This window comes from Saimiri boliviensis, chromosome 10 (assembly GCF_048565385.1).
Source record: "Saimiri boliviensis isolate mSaiBol1 chromosome 10, mSaiBol1.pri, whole genome shotgun sequence".
Lineage (NCBI taxonomy): Eukaryota > Metazoa > Chordata > Mammalia > Primates > Cebidae > Saimiri > Saimiri boliviensis.
Genome location: NC_133458.1, coordinates 113,682,971 through 113,701,555, shown reverse-complemented (window position 1 = coordinate 113,701,555; position 18,585 = coordinate 113,682,971). Strand labels below are relative to the sequence as shown.

At 38.3% G+C, this 18,585-nt stretch overlaps 1 protein-coding gene and 1 pseudogene across 1 annotated transcript; one reads left to right on the top strand and one right to left on the bottom strand.

Moving 5' to 3' along the window:
* Nucleotides 1–4,464: 4,464 nt before the first annotated feature.
* Nucleotides 4,465–18,501, bottom strand: PSMA2 (proteasome 20S subunit alpha 2). The gene is made up of 8 exons (XM_003930763.4): nucleotides 18,410–18,501; nucleotides 13,707–13,783; nucleotides 12,878–13,010; nucleotides 11,200–11,322; nucleotides 10,116–10,197; nucleotides 8,219–8,292; nucleotides 4,836–4,893; nucleotides 4,465–4,748 (listed from the first exon to the last, which is right to left on the bottom strand). Exons 1-8 carry the CDS (start codon nucleotides 18,448–18,450, stop codon nucleotides 4,632–4,634), a joined length of 705 nt encoding a protein of 234 aa, XP_003930812.1. The 5' UTR covers nucleotides 18,451–18,501; the 3' UTR covers nucleotides 4,465–4,631.
* Nucleotides 5,159–6,508, top strand: LOC104651815 (serine-threonine kinase receptor-associated protein pseudogene; annotated as a pseudogene).
* Nucleotides 18,502–18,585: the final 84 nt, after the last annotated feature.

Here is an 18,585-nt window from a genome sequence, read left to right as displayed (position 1 = left end):
ATTTTACAGATAAGTGAGCCATAGAGAGGTTACCTCCTGACACCCTCTCTGCAGATGGAGGTGTCAGGAGAGCTGAGCAAACTGCCTATAGAAGGGGATATATAGCCAGTGATTCACAAAGCAGGACCCCAGAAGGCTTCAGGTGCCTTGTAGGTAGAAAGAAGGGGAGGCAGGATTGAAAATGTAAATTGTTCAGACAAAGGCCTAGTTTAAGAAGCTGAAGATAGGGCATCAGAGGGATTCCAGACACAAAGCCTAACGAAGTATGAGAGGTGCCATCATCAAGTTTTCCTACTGAATAATGCAATGCCAGTATCCACTTCTCCGCCCCTCCCATAATGAAAGCACCCCTCTACCACTCCCTAACACCCTCTCCCCAAAACGCTATTTTTCTCTTAAGAAATGAGTAGATGAGAGACCCTAGAGAAATGTCTTGGAGATACCAACATTCTGCATCTCCCTGGTGTGAGCCTCACAAACACAGCATTTTCCAACATTTTTGTTTGGAATTTGAAGGAAATGGAAAACAGAACAAAATGGTCTCAAAAAGTATTCTATAACTAACATCTTCTAATAGAAGATATTTCGGCTACGAAACAAGAGGATTTCTTTTTTTAAGGGAAGACAGCAGAGCACAGGAAATGGTTCTTCTATAGTAAAAATTATATCCCAAATTTTAAAGCATCAATGTAAGAGTTGGAAAAATTTAGAAAGTAGAAATAGATGAAAAATGAGCAAAAACGAAAGGATTCAATATCCAGTTAACAGGAGTTTAGAAACAAAAACAAAGAAAACGAAGAGAAAAATTTTCAAAAACTTAATACTAGGAAATTTACCAAACAGTTTGTTTTTCACAGCGCAAAGGGGCCTACTGAGTGCTCACCACAATGACTATTAAGAAACTCACACAAAGGAACATGGTTGTAAAGTTTCAAAACACAGCAGGTAAGAGAAAAACTAAGAGCTGCAGAGGGGAAAACTTACAAAGGATTTGGCATCACGTACACAGTAGTATCAGGCTTCCCATCAGCAACACTGGAATTTAGGAGCAATGCTTTCAAAACGTGGAGATAAAATTTCTAACTTAGAATTTTTTACCCAACCAATTCAGAGAGAAAGCAATAATAATAAGGATAGTTTCAAACAAGCACGTAGCCTGGATTGGAACAGGAAGTCAGGGTTCTACTAGAAACTTCTCTGAGGTGTGGGGGAGAGAACTGTTACAGACTGCCTAATATCTTGTGAGATAAACAGTATGCAGAGGGTGTTTTCTCTGAAAACAAAGTAACCAAAAAAGGGAGCTGGGTGCCCCCATGGCTCATTTGATTACAAGTGTTGGGATTACTCAACACTTTGTGAGGCCAGCTTGGAAGGACTGCTTGAGCACAAGTTCAAAACCAGCCTGGGCAACGTAGTGAGATCTGTCTCCACAAAAAAAATAGGATTAGCTGGGCATGGTAGCTGACATCTGTATCCCCACCTACTGCAATGACTGGGCTGGGAGGATCATTTGAGCCCAGGAGCTCAAGGCTACAGTGAACTGATTTGTGCCACCTCACACCTCACTCTAGCCTGGGCAACAGAGCGAGACAGTCTCAAAAATTAAAAAAAGCAGTATCATCCCCCAGGAATGTTGTTTAGGAATGTAATAGTAGTATACCGTCGTAAGAAAAACCCTCATCTTGCACAATGGAAAGTATGGCAGCTCAACTCCAGAAATCCAAGAAAAAGGCATATAATCCTATTTTGAAATATGGAGGCAAGTACCTGGTGAAATACCTTAAAAAGTCAAAAGTGATTTTCAGGGAGAACTCACGTGTTACTTAACTTTTTAAATATGCTCATGCTTAAGTTATCAATTAATTGGCAGCAGACACTGCCAGGTCCGTAAATTCTTTGAGAACAGGGTGGAAGGAAGAGCTCTAAATTGAAGGAACTGAGGCAATGTGACTTTCATAGAGAACCACCAAGATTGGTTTTCAGAAAATTAGGATTCTAATCCAAGGGAACTCTCAACTCCTATACTCTTGGGCAATTCACTGAACATCAACTTGCTCCTCTTTGCAGTGGGGGAGCTCAGAGAGCTTGCCTACACCGGTGATGAGACTCCTGATAAAAAGGTGAGGTAAGTACCAAGAGTTGGCAGTTTCATGCTATGAAATAAATTGAGCAATAAAAACCCTTCAATGTTCCCTTATCACTACTTGATGCCTGAGAGGCTGTGTAAGGTAATTATCTCAAGGTTGGGTTGCTTTTTCTCCTCCCCCATAGGGATGCTTGAGTGTATCAGCACTCAGTAATTATAAAGCTCTGTATTAGTCTTCTTTATTCCCCCTTTCAGCTGCCTCCAGTCCCCATGTATCTGAATTTTAAACATCTCCATGTTTCATTGCCAGTAACTGCTTTGCAAATTTAAATTCATGGTTCAGTAAGGAACTCGGGAGAAGAACAAATGGAGTTAAAATGTTTTAAGGGTGAAAACCACAAAAATGAAAAGATACAAAATGAACCAAAAGAAGGGAGAGGCTATGAACATTAAGAACATTATGACACTTAAGCCAAAATCTACAGGCTGGAAATCGTTCAAGAGTTTTGGAATGTTTAGGGATGCAGTGGGTTGCTACATCAAAGAACTCTTTCCCAAGAACTAGAACAAAAGAACTTAATTTTAAGGCCCATGGAAAAAATAAACAGAACAAAGCGAGAAGTGTTGTAGGCAGCTTCAACTGGAACTGGGTATTTTGCATTTAATGAGGGCAAGAGGCAGAAAACAGAACCTGGATCAAATCTGATTCAGCTGATTTTTCCTCCCTTTATTCTTTAGGACTAATTCTGATGGCACACAATAAAAACCTACATGTTTTCCTTACATCTTAAATATTACATGCCTTTAATTTTCCCTTCTTTGTAAAATTTTGACATTCCTTTGGTTTTTTGATACTGGACATTACAGAAAGACTATACAAATTTAACGGCAGCTAAACAAGTACTTAACTATTAACCATGCCAGGCTTTAATTTGTGTTATCAAATTCAGTCCTTAGAAAACCCTGAGATAAGGTTGGACAGAGATGTTCATGCCTGTAATCCCAGTACTTTCAGAGGCCGAGGCAGGTAAATCGCTTAAGCCTAGGAGGTGGAGACTAGTCTGGGCAACATGGTGAAACCCCATGTCTACTAAAAATACAAATATTAGCCAGACGCGGCGGTACAAACCTGTAGTCCCAGCTACTCAGGGGGCTGAGGTAAAAGGATAGATCACCTAAGCCGGCCTGGATGAGGCTGCAGTGAGCCAAGATCACACCACTGCACTCCCATCTGGGTGACACAGCAAGACTGTCTCAAAAAAACCAAACCAACCCTGAGATTGCCTCCACCATCACTCAGCCAGTAAGTGGGAGAGTTGAGACTTGACTTCAAAGGTCACATTCCCTTTTGCTACTAAGTCCTTTCTAGTATGCTAAAGTCAAACTATATCAAGAGCCTACAAGAGAGATTTTTAGATGAGGCCAAGATAAACACCTTGAAACAGGAAGCCAGAATTACCATCTTTCATTTCCCATGATGCTTTTGCCACCTAAAACAAGATACGGGTATTACAGTGACGGCAGGTGACAGGACTGGTGATCCTGACAAAAATCTCCAAAATAAGGTTCTTTTCCCCTAAACTAAATCTTAGAATCTTTTGAGCTACATTTAAATCATGGAATTGCCCACTGTACTTTCATGTTGGTAAGAATGATTGTGCTTATAAACTCTTATTTTCTATAAACCAGATTAATGATTTTTTTATCCTAAGATACCTTAAAAAAAAAAAACAATAAACTAAGCACTGCCTTCACATGAGAGTTCAGATAATTATAACTTTCATTATAGTGAAGGTACTGATTATACTGAGATTACATTAATGAATTAACAAGAGCCTTAAGCCAGTTTTGACACTTAAGTATTAACGTTTTATTTCAAACACTTATGCTCATCCTTGTTAAAAAGTCTAACAAAATCTAAGGGGTTCCTTTAAAACATTTACCTACTTGTGATGGAGACACCGATAGGAATCAGCAAACCAGTTTATTTACTTACATAATATATCTTCCATGGAGACCTATTCGGCTTACCATTCTTCATAGCCCCAATACAAGCTCATAGAGCACCCTAGGGTTTCACTGATCATTACCTAATGGCACCTAAAAGCACCTATGCTTTTCTTGTTCCATGAATCAGTGAAAGTCTGCAGATCCTTCCAGCTCTAGAAGCAGTAATGTTTTTACCAAAATCAGCATTTTGCTTTATGGAAACATAGGCAACATCTGGTAGTGAAGAGGGCAGTAAGATTTGACAACCAAAATTGGCTGACAACTAAAAAAAGTGATTTCATCACTCTGCTTTGCAATGTGCTCTCCAGAAATCAATTACGATAAAAAAGCAGGAAATAAGTGTTAAAATTTTGCAACTCCTAAAAGGCTGGGAGGTAAGTTTAGCAGTTTATTAGGATTTATAAGTCATTTTAAAAACAGTCGATTTAAACCAAGTAGAAATAAGTATGCAAAAAGTCTGCAAAACAAAACATACTTTAAACATGTTTAAGTAGACAGATTATCTGAAATTCTCAATTTTTCAGTCACTTCACTGTTATGCTATGGCAGCCAAGTAATCCTTAACTTCAGTTGGAGTAAGCCTCCTAAATCCAGCTTCATTGCAGATTCCAACTTCTATGTTATCCTCTGTCATTTGCCCTTCAAAGCTTTCCTATTGAGGAGGGAGGAAAAAAGGTCAATTTTCTAAGTGGTTAATTATAAAAGCATTATAAATCCAGTTGTTAACTACTGAGCTAACCTTTAGGGTTAAGATGGCTGTATGAATGGCATCTTCAAGTTCCAGATCTTCATTATATCTGAAGAATTAAAAAAAGTTACAGCATTGTTTATATTCTGTATGACTCTTTAAATACGACAGCAACAACATTAAGTTTTTAAAACTCTAAAAATCTTAAAAATACTAAATTACAGATTTACTTTTAGTCACCTTCTTGAGATAGCTGTCCCATATAAAAAACTGACAATAGTTAGTGCTCAATTCCCAACATCATGAAGAGTATGGCCCTAAAATGAGTTTATTTTAGGAAACTTCTTAAGTATAAATATTTTAACATAATCAGGATGTGGTAGCGTTATAATTTTTAAAACACACAAAAATCAAACCTTTGCTAAAATCTCATTCTTTTTCTTATAAGCTAAAACATAACGTGTCACTTCCTGGCGATAATAGTGTGGATAGTGCGAATAGTGGCTGGGCCAGTTCTTCAGTCATCCCTCGTCAACTTTTGCTTGCCCTTTGCAGACTCCCTGGCCCGTCTCTAGCCACCTTTCCTTGAGTCGCAGAGTCAGGATAAGGCCTGGAGGAGCCCAAGTCGCAGAGGAGAGAAGGATGAGCCTCAGCCCAACAGCCCAATCACTGGGTTTCACCTTGTTGGCTAGGCTGATCTTGAACTTCTAACCTTGTGATCCACCTGCCTTGGCCTCCCAAAGTTCTGGGATTACAGGCATGAGCCACTGCACCCAGCCAGGCTTACCAGTATTTCTTAATCAGTGCTTGCAAAGACGGTAAACCTATGCTATGCCAGGGAGATACAGGCGACTGGATTGGAACATTTCTGGGTCATAAAGATGCTGTTTGGGTTGCAACACTGAATAAGGATGCCACAAAAGCAGCCACTGCAGCTGCAGATTTCATAGCCAAAGTGTGGGATGCTGTCCCAGGAGATGAACTGATGACCCTGGCTCATAAACACATTGTCAAGACTATGGATTTCATGTTGCATAGTAATTATTTGTTAACTGGGGGACAGGGTAAACTGTTATACATATATGATTTGAACAAACCCGAAGCAGAACCTGAGGAAATTAGTGACCATAGTTCTGGTATATAAAAGGCCCCATGGTACAGTGAGGATAAATGGATTCTTTCTTCTGATGACAACAGTTTGACTTTGGGATCATGCTATTATAACAGAAGTAAAATCTCTAAATTTTAATATGCCTCCCAGTAGTACAGAATCTATTCCTGAGAAAGACTTTGGTAATAACTTATGGCTGACCCATTGCTTTTGATAGTGCAATAAATTTGGAACCAATTAAATCCTTTCAAGCTCCTGAAACCATTAACTCTCCATCTCTTCATTCTGAGAAAAAAATTTCTTGTTGCACGTGGTGAAGAATTTAAACCTATAAGTATGACGGTAACAGTGGAGAAGAATCCTGTCCTATTCACTATGTGGGATTTAGTCCTGATGGAGAACTCTATGCCAGCGTTCCCGAAGATGGAACGATGAGACTGGCAAACTGTAGTAGGAGAAACATACGGCCTTTGGAAATGTGTGCTTCCCGAAGATAGTGGTGAGCTGGCAAAGCTTAGGATTGGTTTTCCAGCGACAAGAAGAGGAGCTGGAAGAAACTGCTTTGGAGAATTCAGATTCTATCTACTCTTCAACTCCTCAAGTTAAGGTCTGAGCATCAAGCATGTGCCACAGATAGTATACAACCTATGGACTAGAACGAACAAGCAGAGGAAAGCATCAGCCTTCCAGAATTACTCTCTGCTTAAGGCAAAAACAGCAGTAAATAATGGGGAATATGAATTAGCTCCAGTGCTGGAATAACTAAGTTGGTATTACCTGTAAGTGAAATCTCAAGAGCATCAGATGAAGGGAGGCTGAGTTATCCTCTTGCAGTATAATGGCCTTTTATCTTTTTAATGAATATATGAAAGACAACATGTGACTTCTCTTCAACTGCAATTAGAGTTCTTGCAGCTATTTATGTCATTGCAGAGAAGAAAAATATATTGGCGTATTTGTCTGATTTTTCCCTTAAAGCAGAATGTTTTTGTTGTTATTGTGGTTTTTTGCTTTTGTTGTAAAGAAGGAATATATGATAAAGTAACTGGTTTAATTTTTATTGTATACTGCTTTTGAACATCTAATTGTTTTTAGTTATCTAAATAAAATGCCTCTAAAACAAAAATAAAACAAAACATAAAATGTAATAACAATGTGTAATCTTTGGAAGACTAATTAATATGTAAAAGAAAAAGTGCTTTAAGAGCCTAAGATTTACCATTTAAAACCAGGCCTAAGCTTTTTAATAACCTTAGCATTATATGAAAAATGTACCGTGAAGGTTCATCTGTTAAACGGAGTTACAAAATTTTTTATTATTATTCAGCCATAAAAAAATCCTATCATCTGCAGCAACAGGATGGAACTGGAGGTCATTATGTTAAGTAAAATAAGCCAGACACAGAAAGATGAATACTGCATGTTCTCACTCATATGTCGGGGCTAGGGTGGATCTCATGGAGGTAGAGAGTAGCACAGCGGTTACTAGAGGCTGGGAAGGGAGGAGGAAGAAGAAATGATGGAAGTTGGTTAAGGGTTATAAAAATACAATCAGATAAAAGGAATAAGTTCTGTTGTCCAATAGTGCAGTCAGGAAATGATCATTAACAATTTACCGTATATTTCAGAATAGCTAGAAGATTTGCAATGTTCCCAACAGAAAGAAAAGACACTGTATACAGTTAACAAAATATCACATGTACTGCAAAGATATGCGCAGCTATTACATATCAAGAAATAAAACAGTTTCCTCTTCAAAAGCTTGGAGAGGTTTGAAGGACCATTATAACACTAAGACTAGAATACAGCTGGAAATAAGTGAGAGCAGTTTGTGCTTGGGCACTGACAGCAGATTATTACATAGTGTTTCACTTTTTATTAAGCACATACATCAAATATTTAATATACCTTCAACTTCACGTATTTGCTTTCACAATTCTTTTTTTTACTGTCATAATGTAAACTGTTATCATTAAATCATTAAAAAATTTTTCTCCCCCAATTTTTTATTCCAGATTCAATGTTCTTTTTTTTCCCTCCTGAAATGGCAGGAAAAGTGAAATAAAAAGTTAAAAAAAAAAAAAAACAACTTAGGAAACCACAGAATGTAGAAAGAGAACTCCTTAGGAAATGAATATTAATTACCACTTAATATACTGAAGGCTAGGAAACTAGGAGGAATAGAATTTTTTTGTTTATCTACAACTAGATTCATATACAGAGTAATACAGCAAATGTCTTTCGTCCCATGAAATTAATTAAAGAGCACCAAAAACCATAAAGTGAGTTTTCTAATAAATGTAGTTAGAGTGAGTAAGCCTACCTTTTCTCAAGGAAAGTTTTCCCATTTACATAGTTCTTTCCCATTGCTGTAGCTTTCCAGGCAAAGTATGCTCCCTAATCAGGAAGGAAGAGTAAAGAGCCATATTTTAAAATACTAATGTAATCATATTGCCCTGCCATTTAACTTTTAGCTTTCTTATTTGTTCTAACTTTGAAGGTCACAGAACATTGTTAGAATGGAAAACATCACAGAATAGGTTATTTTTTAAGAAGGCTAGAAGGATGGAAACCAAAGAGGCATGAAGAAACTTTTGGAAGTTCTAAAAATTTCTTTTTTTTTCTTTCTTTTTTTTTTTTTTTTTTTTGAGATGGAGCTTTGATCTTATTCCCCAGGCTGGAGTGCAATGGCGTGATCCCAGCTCACTGCAACCTCCGCCTCCCAGGTTCAAGCTATAGCCTTCCTAGTAGCTGGGATTACAGGCACCTGCCACCACACCCAGCTAATTTTTTGTATTTTCAGTAGAGATAGGGTTTCACTATGTTGGCCCGGCTGGCCTCAAACTCCTGGTCTCAGGCAATCCACCCGCCTCAGCCTCCCAAAGTGCTGGGATTATAGGCATGAGCCACTGTGCCCAGCTGGTTCTGGAAATTTCTGATATCCTGATTGTAGAGATGGTTTCTTCAGGCATTTACATATATCAGAACTCATCAAACTGATGAGTTGGTGATGATGCAATTCAGTGTACATAAACTATGTAAAAAAGCCAGTTCAAAGAAACTGAAGTTAAAGCAAATGAGAGTAATATTTTAGCTTAATAGACTGAAGGGATTTAAAAATCTATCATATAAATCTGAAAAATAGCAACCAACTCTTGATCATTAGTGAATAAATTAAAAAGAGTGTCTCATTAAAAATATTCAAAGCTGATATTTTGTAATATGAGGGTGAAATACAAGTGGCAGCAATATGTCACGTGTCATGGCCTTATCTGTTGAAAAATATACATATGCACTTAGAAAAAATACCAAAAGAAACATAATACAATATGTTTTAAATGATAAACAATTGCTTTCTTAGATACAACAGGGGAGAATAGGACAAAAGATGAAATCGGGATTCCAGAAATGGTGGCTTCTGCTACCTTCTGGAAAGGAAGGTAAGAGGGCTTATCATTTAGCTGTGGAAGCTGAGAGATGGAGTAACAACACTATCAAAGTTCCCAAAACACTTATTTTTCTGATTTAAGCAACAACCAAAATATTTCTCTTATGCCATCTCAGGTTATAAGAGTAGATCATAAGTTTTGCATTGAGTGAACTTATAATTATCTAATAAGTCATAAAACATGAAAGATCATTTCTTAATCTTGAATTTTGTCTTAAGGTTCTCATAGCAAACAGGACAGATGTGGAGTAGTACTATCCTTTACAAACACCTTCTACTCAGATACCAATCTTCTGCATTAGAGCAGACAACTCACCCAAGGTACCAATTACACAATCATTTTTGCAAAACACTGGCTTCAAGATAGATCAATGTTTTTGCTGGAGGAGTCACTCAAGTCAGACCCAAGATTCAACTGATGGCAAACAGTACAACACTGTTCTCCAGATCCATATCTTTAATTGCAGTATTTCCCAAAGTAACAGGTTTAAATACATTTGATAACAACTATTTCAACAAATCACCCAAATATATGAAGTTAATGAACATGGCAGAAGAAAAGAGGGTAGAACTCACACAGCTTCCTTATCAGAAGACCAAATTACCAAAACTTTAAATATATACACAAAAATGCACGACTTCATACTTTCTAAAGCCCAAGTGAAAAAGAAGAAAATACTGCTAAATTGTAAAGTTTTTATGGTTTCTATTTCTGTTAGATATTCAAAGAGCACTTTTAACAAATTCCTCAAATATATCTAATGATACTTACAGATGGATCTGACTGAAATAAATACGGTCGTCCTTCATTCCAACCACAAATAAGTAAAGAAACTCCAAATGGACGAACACCACTGCAGACAGGAAAATGAAAATTACTTGGCATTTTCATGGTGTTAAAGTCATCCTCAAGAACTTATCAGTACTCTCAAATAAAGCAAATTATCACGCAAACTGAATTAGACTTGTAAGTATCTGAAACAGTATGTAACACCTTTCTGAATGAATCAATTCAAAACTAATTCTCTTTACAGTAATGAGGAACAGTAGCAAAATAAAAAAAAATTTTGGATTGAACAGTGTCACCTAAGACACTGGGGTTAGGGTCCTAACAAAATGACAACTTTCAATTAATGCAGCTTTTCTACTAGGTTTACATATCAACAACTACCTGTATGCTATTCTCATCCACACCCAAACTTAAGAAACTGGAATTGAAAGGAATATGAATATGTCAAAAAGCTGCTTTCATCATATGCTTACAATCATTTCTGGTTAGAAAGATAAATTTGAAAGTAGCAGCCAGGTGCAGTCTCAACACTTTGGAAAGCCAAGGCAGGCCGATTACTTGAGGTCAGGAGTTTGAAACCAGCCTGGCCAACATGGTGAAACCACCTCTTTACCAAAAAAAATACAAAACAAAATTAGCTGGGCATGGTGATGCATGCTTGCGGTGCCAGCTACTTGGGAGGCTGAGGCATGAGAATCACCTGAGCCCAGGAGGCAGAGGTTGCAGTCAGCTGAGATTATGCCATTGCACTCCAGCGTGAGTGACAGAGTGAGACTCTGACTCAAAGAAAAAAAATTAAAAGTAGCAAGATTGTTTGCCCATAAAGTGTTTTAATCACTGGCAAAACGACTTTTAATGTCTAGAAGCTGCTGCTTTCTGTATTACATGAGCAACAACAAAATACATTTTTTCCTTAAGTAAATATTTTATTCCTTCAGTGCTGCCTGGTAAAGATAGATAAATAGACAGATAGATAGATAGATAGATAGATAAATAAAAGGAAAAAAAATAAAATAACTTCCCTCTACAATTCATGGCACATTTCAAGTAAAAAAAAGTAACTTACCCTGACTGAGTATATTCTTGCATCACAGAAGCTACTCTCTGTACCAGCTGAGCTGTGGGAATGGGTTCTTGGTACACAAGATAGTACTGCTGAGCTAGTTTTCGAGCTCTGTGGACAAGCACTCTAACAAGGAAAAAATAAGATTTAATTACAGGGAAGACGCTCTATTACCTAAAGACTCATTCACCTTTTACAGGAACGTACCTGCAGCACAAGTTTAACATGTATCTCTTTAATGGTGGCTGTGGGCTCAAAGCTAGTCTTACTATAACACTGTATTATAGCTGATACAGAAAATACAGAACATCAGAGTACCAGTCAGCTTAAAAGTAACAGACTGAATGTACAAAATGAGAACTTTATCATGCTCCATGGCTTCTTCAAGACTGTCACCCTTATCCAAGGGCAGCCACTTGTCTTTTTATAGTTCACCCCCCCACCCCCCCCCCCCCACACACAAGAACATACAGGCACACAATTCTGGGCATATTTTTCTCGTTTCAGGTCACTACTTTCTGCAGACTGCTTTAATCTTTCTGCCTGCACTTCAAAGAGTACCCTTCAGAGATTGAGAAACAAGAAACTACTTGTAACTAAAAATGTAAAATTCAGCTGGGTGCAGTGGCTCATGCCTGTATTCCCAACACTTTACAAGGCTGAGGCACGAAGATCACTTGAGGCCAGAAGTTTGAGACCAGCCTGGGCAACACAGCAAAACTCTGTCTCTTAAAACTTTTTTCAAAAGTAAAATTTGTCAAAAGACATTAAGAAGATATTATACAACAATCAAATATATTAGCAAGACAAATAGGATTTATCTTTACCTGCCTGTATGCTACTGATCTGAAATATGCACATTATCCCTCTGTGAGACAGTCATGTCCCATCCCTGTTTATCGTATCAGTGGCAGCACACTGTAGTATCCATCCTATATAGTGGTGACAAGATTCACTGTCTGATCACATTCCAGTGACCTTGTTGCATTTTATGATTCATTAAAGTGAAATTTTGGCTCTACCTATCCTGCTCCACAAAATCATTAACAATAAAGTAATACTCCTTTCATTGTTTAAATGACAGACACAGAAAGCTATCAATCTCTTTCAACTTGCTGGTATCCTGGGTAACAAGATTATTCTCTCTTCCTGTGACATATAAAGCGGGTGATTACATGAGCATCTGGATCCTGGTTGGCTGCCATACTCAACCACTTGCAGTGGTGTTTGAGAATTCTGTCCCTTTGTGAAGAACAGGGAAAAAAGATAAGGTTCTACTGATGGTGATGCTTTCTCTTGTTGCCTCATGCTTTCAAAAAATATAGTTTACTATAAAACGTATTGCTTTTTGTCATTTTTAAACTGCAGTGAAGAAAACTAAAACCCTTAGGCCCAGTTCTGGGGTAGTAAAGGAGGAATACGTCAGAAGGGAAAGTCCACTAAACAGAGAAAAGAGGCGTTATGTACTCTACCTCTGCTTTCAGATGAGTTATTCTCTTTAAGGGTAACCCGTACAAGCAAACTAAATTCAGCTCTCAATGAGGCTGCTATTGCTAAACAAAGCATACAAAAAAATAAGAAATGGAAGATTAAAGGAAAACAACATTGATTTTTCTCCTGAAAATACAGATTACAACCAATTCATGAGATGGCGAGAAACACTATAAAAAGTATAAAGTACCTGTAATCTGGGCCCATGCCACTGTACACCAAACCTATATGCTTGGTAATTGGTTCTACTTTGTGTACACTTCGCTCATCATACAGAATGGATTTCTGTTTTTTCTCAGTTGCTAATACCACACCATTTGCAGCTTAAAAAAAAAAAGAGAAAGAGACCTAAAATGTTTAATCATTTATACAACTGTTTTCATAGCTTTCTAATTATGGATGCACTAAACTCAAAATTCTTTATTTTCTCTCATTTATAAAACCTTTACTTCCCGATTCCTATTACCAAATTAGCTAAAGAATAAGTCAGTTTTTCCCTCGCTGGTCATTTACTACTATACACAAAAAAAATCCCTACAGCTAAAGGCATTACATAACCTTTCGCAAAGCACTGTAAGGATACCCCTTAGAGTTTATACATTTTTAAAACAATGGATTTCTGCCTACTTTTCCCACTATTCTTATAACATGAAATTTACAATAAATGATACACATTTTAAGGTGAAACACTTAAAACATCTTTCCTAAATTATAAGGCTAAAAACTGCCAGCCACTAGTGATATAATCAGTGGGGGAAAAAAAAAAAAAAGACTCAGTTTTCTGAATGGGAAAGACTACTGTGGATATCACAACAGATAAAGATGTTATTATTTACTTTGAAAAAAAAATTTGAATGATCTTAGGCTTATTACTATTTAAATTACAAAACACTGTAAATTAACAAAAAATTGTTAAAAATTACAGTGTCACAGCTCTGTATAAATTAATTACTAATTAATTCCAAAATAATTAGGATAACTACTAACAGGCATCTGAAATGAATGAAGCATTTAATTACCTTTAATTCCCACTGACGGGGCTCCTCCAGCTACAGCAGCCAAAGCATATTCAATCTGGACAAGTTTACCAGATGGGCTTAAAAGAAACACAGATATTAACCGGTTAAGTTCACATATCATCGAATATTTATTGTAGGAACATCTCTGAGACAGGACAGATATACAGGTCAAATCCTATTAATCCAACCCCAGAGAATAGCTGCCCTTTGACATCTATCATGAAGTGGCACAGAAACCAAGTTTTTGGCTGGGCACCGTGACTCACACCTGTAATCCCAGCACTTTGGAAAGCCAAGGTAGATGAATCACCAGAGGTCAGGAGTTCGAGACCAACCTAACAGGGTGAAGCCCTATCCCTACTAAAAATACAAAAAATAGCCAGGTGTGGTGGTGCATGCCTGTAATTCCAGCTACTTGGGAGGCTGAGGAAGGAGAATTGCTTGAACCTGGGAGGTGGAGGTTGCAGTGAGCCAAGATCCATGCCATTGCACTCCAGCCTGGGCAACAGGAGTGAAACTTCATCTCAAAAAAAGAAACCAAGTTTACGAGGCAATTGGAACACACTACTACTGAAACACCACTTTCTCTTTGGTTGTTTTTTGTCTGCCACATGGAGCAGTGGCATCACTGACGCCTCTTTTCACCACTTAGGTTGTCTGTATCAGTTTTATCACCTGTAAAATGGGGACGGTAACTGTGGATTCCACAGCGCTGACTACAGGACTTGAGTACACCTTGACTTGGTATTCGTCGGGGTCCTGAAATCACCACCCACTACAGGACTCCTGGAATCAATTCCCTGAGGATAAGCAGGGACGAATGTACCTATTTCAAAGCCTTGTTGTGATGAAGTGGAGTCATTCCCATAAAACTGGCACAAAATCAGTAGCAAGCACATACTGAATAGTAATGTTATTAAGAACATGTACGTGCCTGTTAAAAATCAAACAGCAGCACATATTTTATGTGGGAGGGGGGTGGTTTTAAAAAGCAGACATGGCCTAAGACATTTAAGACCTAGATATCACTCACAATGAAGTATTTTCTATAAAATATACAACTATTTCTAGAAGCCACAAGATCGTCATACTTAACAGATCTGGTCCCATGGATTTGGTAGCTAAACACTAGTTTCAAACTGGCCTTTTAGAGTTATATTTTATTTCAACCTAGTTACCTAGTTGTTTAATTAGAAATATAAACCAACCTAATTTCATAGATAAACAAAAAGTCTGAGTGAAACTAACTTGTTCAAAGTGACACAGCTAGATCCTTATCTCCTGTCTACTATTGAAAAGATAAATTTCAGGCCATGTTTTCCCTTTATATAAGTACAGATATTCCATTTGTCACTCAAAACTCAATTCCATCTCTCCTTGCTCTAAACACATAGACTACTCTCAGACTTCAAAAACCTCATTGACAAGCTAATCCCTCTGTCTGAAATGCATTTCTCTATTGCATTGTGAACTCCTTTGACAATCCTTCAACCATGTCCTCAGGGAACTTGCCCTGACCCCTCACAGTAAGTTGAATACCTATTCACTGAAGCCTGTCATGTCCTGTACTTCCTCTTTGCCTAAGATTTATCATATCTGAATTATTATTATTTTTTTCTTGCTATGTTGCCCAGGCTGGCCTCAAACTCCTGGCCTCAAACAGTCCTCCTGCCTTAGCCTCTTTATTATAATATCTGTCTTCCTCAATACAGTTAGCTCTGTTCAGTCACATAACCTAGTATCAAGAATCCACAATCATGCTCATGATGAGCAAACTGAAAAAAAATTCACAATCATTTGGCTGACAGAGACACTTCTAGACCAATTAGAGAAACAGACCTATGGGTGACAGCTCTAAGACTCTTGATATAATTAGTTAATTTGAGCAGAATAACATCAACTGACATTTAAATTAAAAAATTAGGCTCAACTTTTTTTCCTTCTATAGTCACTATTTCAATAATCATATTATGACTTTTTGGGTCCATCCAGCTTTCAATTACTGTTCAATACCAGTTCATACACCCCTGGGTAACATTTAAAGGCTCATGTAAACTTAATAGTTACCTTTTCTCTGTTTCCATTAGCTGTACATACCTATCTTTACCACTGCATCTTTCTGCATGAAAGGTCACAAACCTGTGAGCTGGGTGAGCAATCAACCATTTTATGTTCCATAATGCCACTATCCCATTCCATAGCATCAGCATCCCTACATGGGGTAACTGAAATAGCCTTCTAAGTGGTTTTCCTCCTTCTCAACCTTATCTCCACCCCCAGCCAAAGTCAGCTTTGTACCATGTCACCTCCACTTAAAGAGTAATAACTTCTTGGTCCACTTAAAATAAAATCTCCTTCTCTGGCCTACAAAGCTCCGCACATTTAGCCGTCTCCCACGTTACCTCCTTGCTCCCTATAGCACATTTGCCTCATTTCAGTTCCTTTAAGAGCTCAAGCTCCTTTCCCATTTCAGGGCTTTTATACATGCTGTTCCCTCTGTCTACGACTCTCCTTATTCCTAAATCTTCAAATAGCTGGCAATTTTTAACCTTCCAGTCTCAAAAATCACCCCCAAGAACAAGCTTTCCTGACTACTCAACCTAAAGTCATATTCTTTCCTTCACCCTTTTAAAAATAAAATTCCTTAGTAAGAGAATTTATTAGTAGGCACCAATTTCTTTACTCATTTATTGTCAATGCCCCAACCAAACGCAGTCCACAAGAACTGTTTCATCCTATATGGTCTCTAGTCCCTTCCACCTTTAGTTCAGTTCTGATTACAACAGGCTAGAAACAAATATTTTCTTTTTATCTAAAACAGTTGAATACACTATGTTAAAAACGTAAGTTTCATTTTCAAAAAAAATTTTTTTCGAAATGGGGTATCGCTTTGTGACCCAGGCTGGAGTGCAGTGGCAGAATCACAGCTCATTGCATCCTAAACTCTTGGGCTCAAGTGTTCCTCTCGCCCTCAGTCTCCCACATAGCTTAGATTACAGACATATACCTGGCTAATTTTTAAATTTTTTTCAGAGATAGGGTCTTGCTGTGTTACCCAGGCTAGTCTTGAACTCCTGGGCTAAAGTAATCCTCCTGCCTCAGCCTCCCAAGTAGCTGGGATTACGGATGTGAGTCACCCGGTCTCGCCAAAAGTTTATTTTAACAGAGAAATCTGTTATCAAAAAAAAAAAAAAAAAAAAAAGATTCAGTCCCTGAAAGTATATGGTTGTTTCATGTTTCCGCTCCACTAGAATTACACTTTCTTCGAGATAAAAGACCACATTTGCAGGCTATGCAACATAGCAACACCCCGTGTCTTAAAAAAAAAAAAAAAAAAAAAAAGGAAAAGGAAAAAAAAAATACTGAGGCAGGATGATCCCTTGAGCCCAAGAGCCGGAGGCTGCCAAGTTTAGTCTCTAAAAAAGGGAGCACATTTGTTTTCCTCACAAATATGAACAGTGACTACACCCTGCACACACTATTGTCATATGAGACCTTTTACTGCATAATTAATCTCGTTCAAAGGTTACAAAAAAACTTATTACATGCACTCACTCCTTACTGAAAACTGCCAACAAAAAAGCACTTTTGGAATTTAAGACATTATGTAATGAAAAGTGAATTCGTTTTCGTTATCGAAAAAAAAAAAAAACCCAGTTTGAATGTCAACTCAGCTACTCATCGATGACCATAGACAAGTGATTTAATTTGTGCAAGCTGGTTGGTTTATCTGTAAGAAGCTGAGAAAATACTCATTACAGCAGAAGAAAGAGATGGAATAAGTAAAGTTAAGTTGCACCTACACAGAAAGTACTCAACAAGTTAGATCCCGCCTGCCTTCAGTTGTCAAGCGTACATTTGAAGTAAATTGGGCATTACTGATCCTCAAGAAACTGGTTAAATCAGGAAATTTCCCCAATCAACTTTTAAGTCTTCGGTGATGGTTTTCTCACACTGGGAGCCATGGTTCGCTTCAACCGTATTTTGGAAAGTAAACTTATTCTAATCCCCTGTTCTACAACAGAAAAGTCTACGATCTTGTTCAACGTAAACATCCCGCCCCACATTCCCCTCCTCAAAAAAAGGCCCAAACGTAAACTGTTGCCTCATTGTTAGGCGTTCAGAAAAAAGTGACAGACAAGCGCTTTCGGTTTTTAGTCCTTATGTTTCTAACTGGTACCTAGCAGAAACCGAAAGCGGGAGGTTTTAAAAGACACTGGTGCCAAATGGAGGCCAAGACTCCGTCTTAACTGTAAAGCTGACAGTTTTCCAAGAAAAGGGGACCCCACATCTTTGACCAAGATTCCGAGTTTCAGAAACCACCGCATCAGGTCTACTTGGGACAGGAAAAAAATCTTGGGTACCGAACGGGCCACCCCGAGATGATTAATCTAAAACTGCCTTCTTTTCTAGTCTCCAAAGTGAAAGTAAATCCTTGGATACGTGCCTCACCGTCCCGCAGCCCCAAATTAACCCCGCAGAACCGCATCCCCCAGATGCAGACCCTCCAGCAGCCTCCGAGCACGGAAGCTCCCGGAATCCTGGGCCAGCCTGGCAAGTGACTTTGCAAAGCCGCATTTCCACCTCCATTCCCTACTGGACCCTCCAGAAGCACCAATCCCGACGTCAGGATAAGAAAAACTAAGTCGACGGAGCTCCTGCAACCTCGGCTACGCTAAGGACCTCGAGGGCCCTGTCCGTACCTGAATGTAGTCAGCGAAAAGCTGTACCCGCGCTCCGCCATCTTTACCCGAAGAGCCAAAGCACAGCCGCACACATGCGTACTGTGGCCGATTTTCTTTCATTTCCCCGCCCCTCGCCTTTCCTTTTCTCTTTGTGATTGGAGGAGAGTCAGAGCTGGCTCCAAGCGCATGCTGGG

What these genes read in the sequence shown, in the direction of transcription:
- PSMA2 (XM_003930763.4), bottom strand. Translation starts at nt 18,450, where the DNA reads ATGGCGGAGCGCGGGTACAGCTTTTCGCTGACTACATTCAG. An exon ending in CAAGAATATACTCAGTCAGG is followed by an intron (nt 10,198 to 11,199) that starts GTAAGTTACTTT and finishes TCCTGTCTGCAG; the next exon opens with TGGTGTTCGTCCATTTGGAG. An exon ending in AAAACTTTCCTTGAGAAAAG is followed by an intron (nt 4,894 to 8,218) that starts GTAGGCTTACTC and finishes TTAATTCTTCAG; the next exon opens with ATATAATGAAGATCTGGAAC.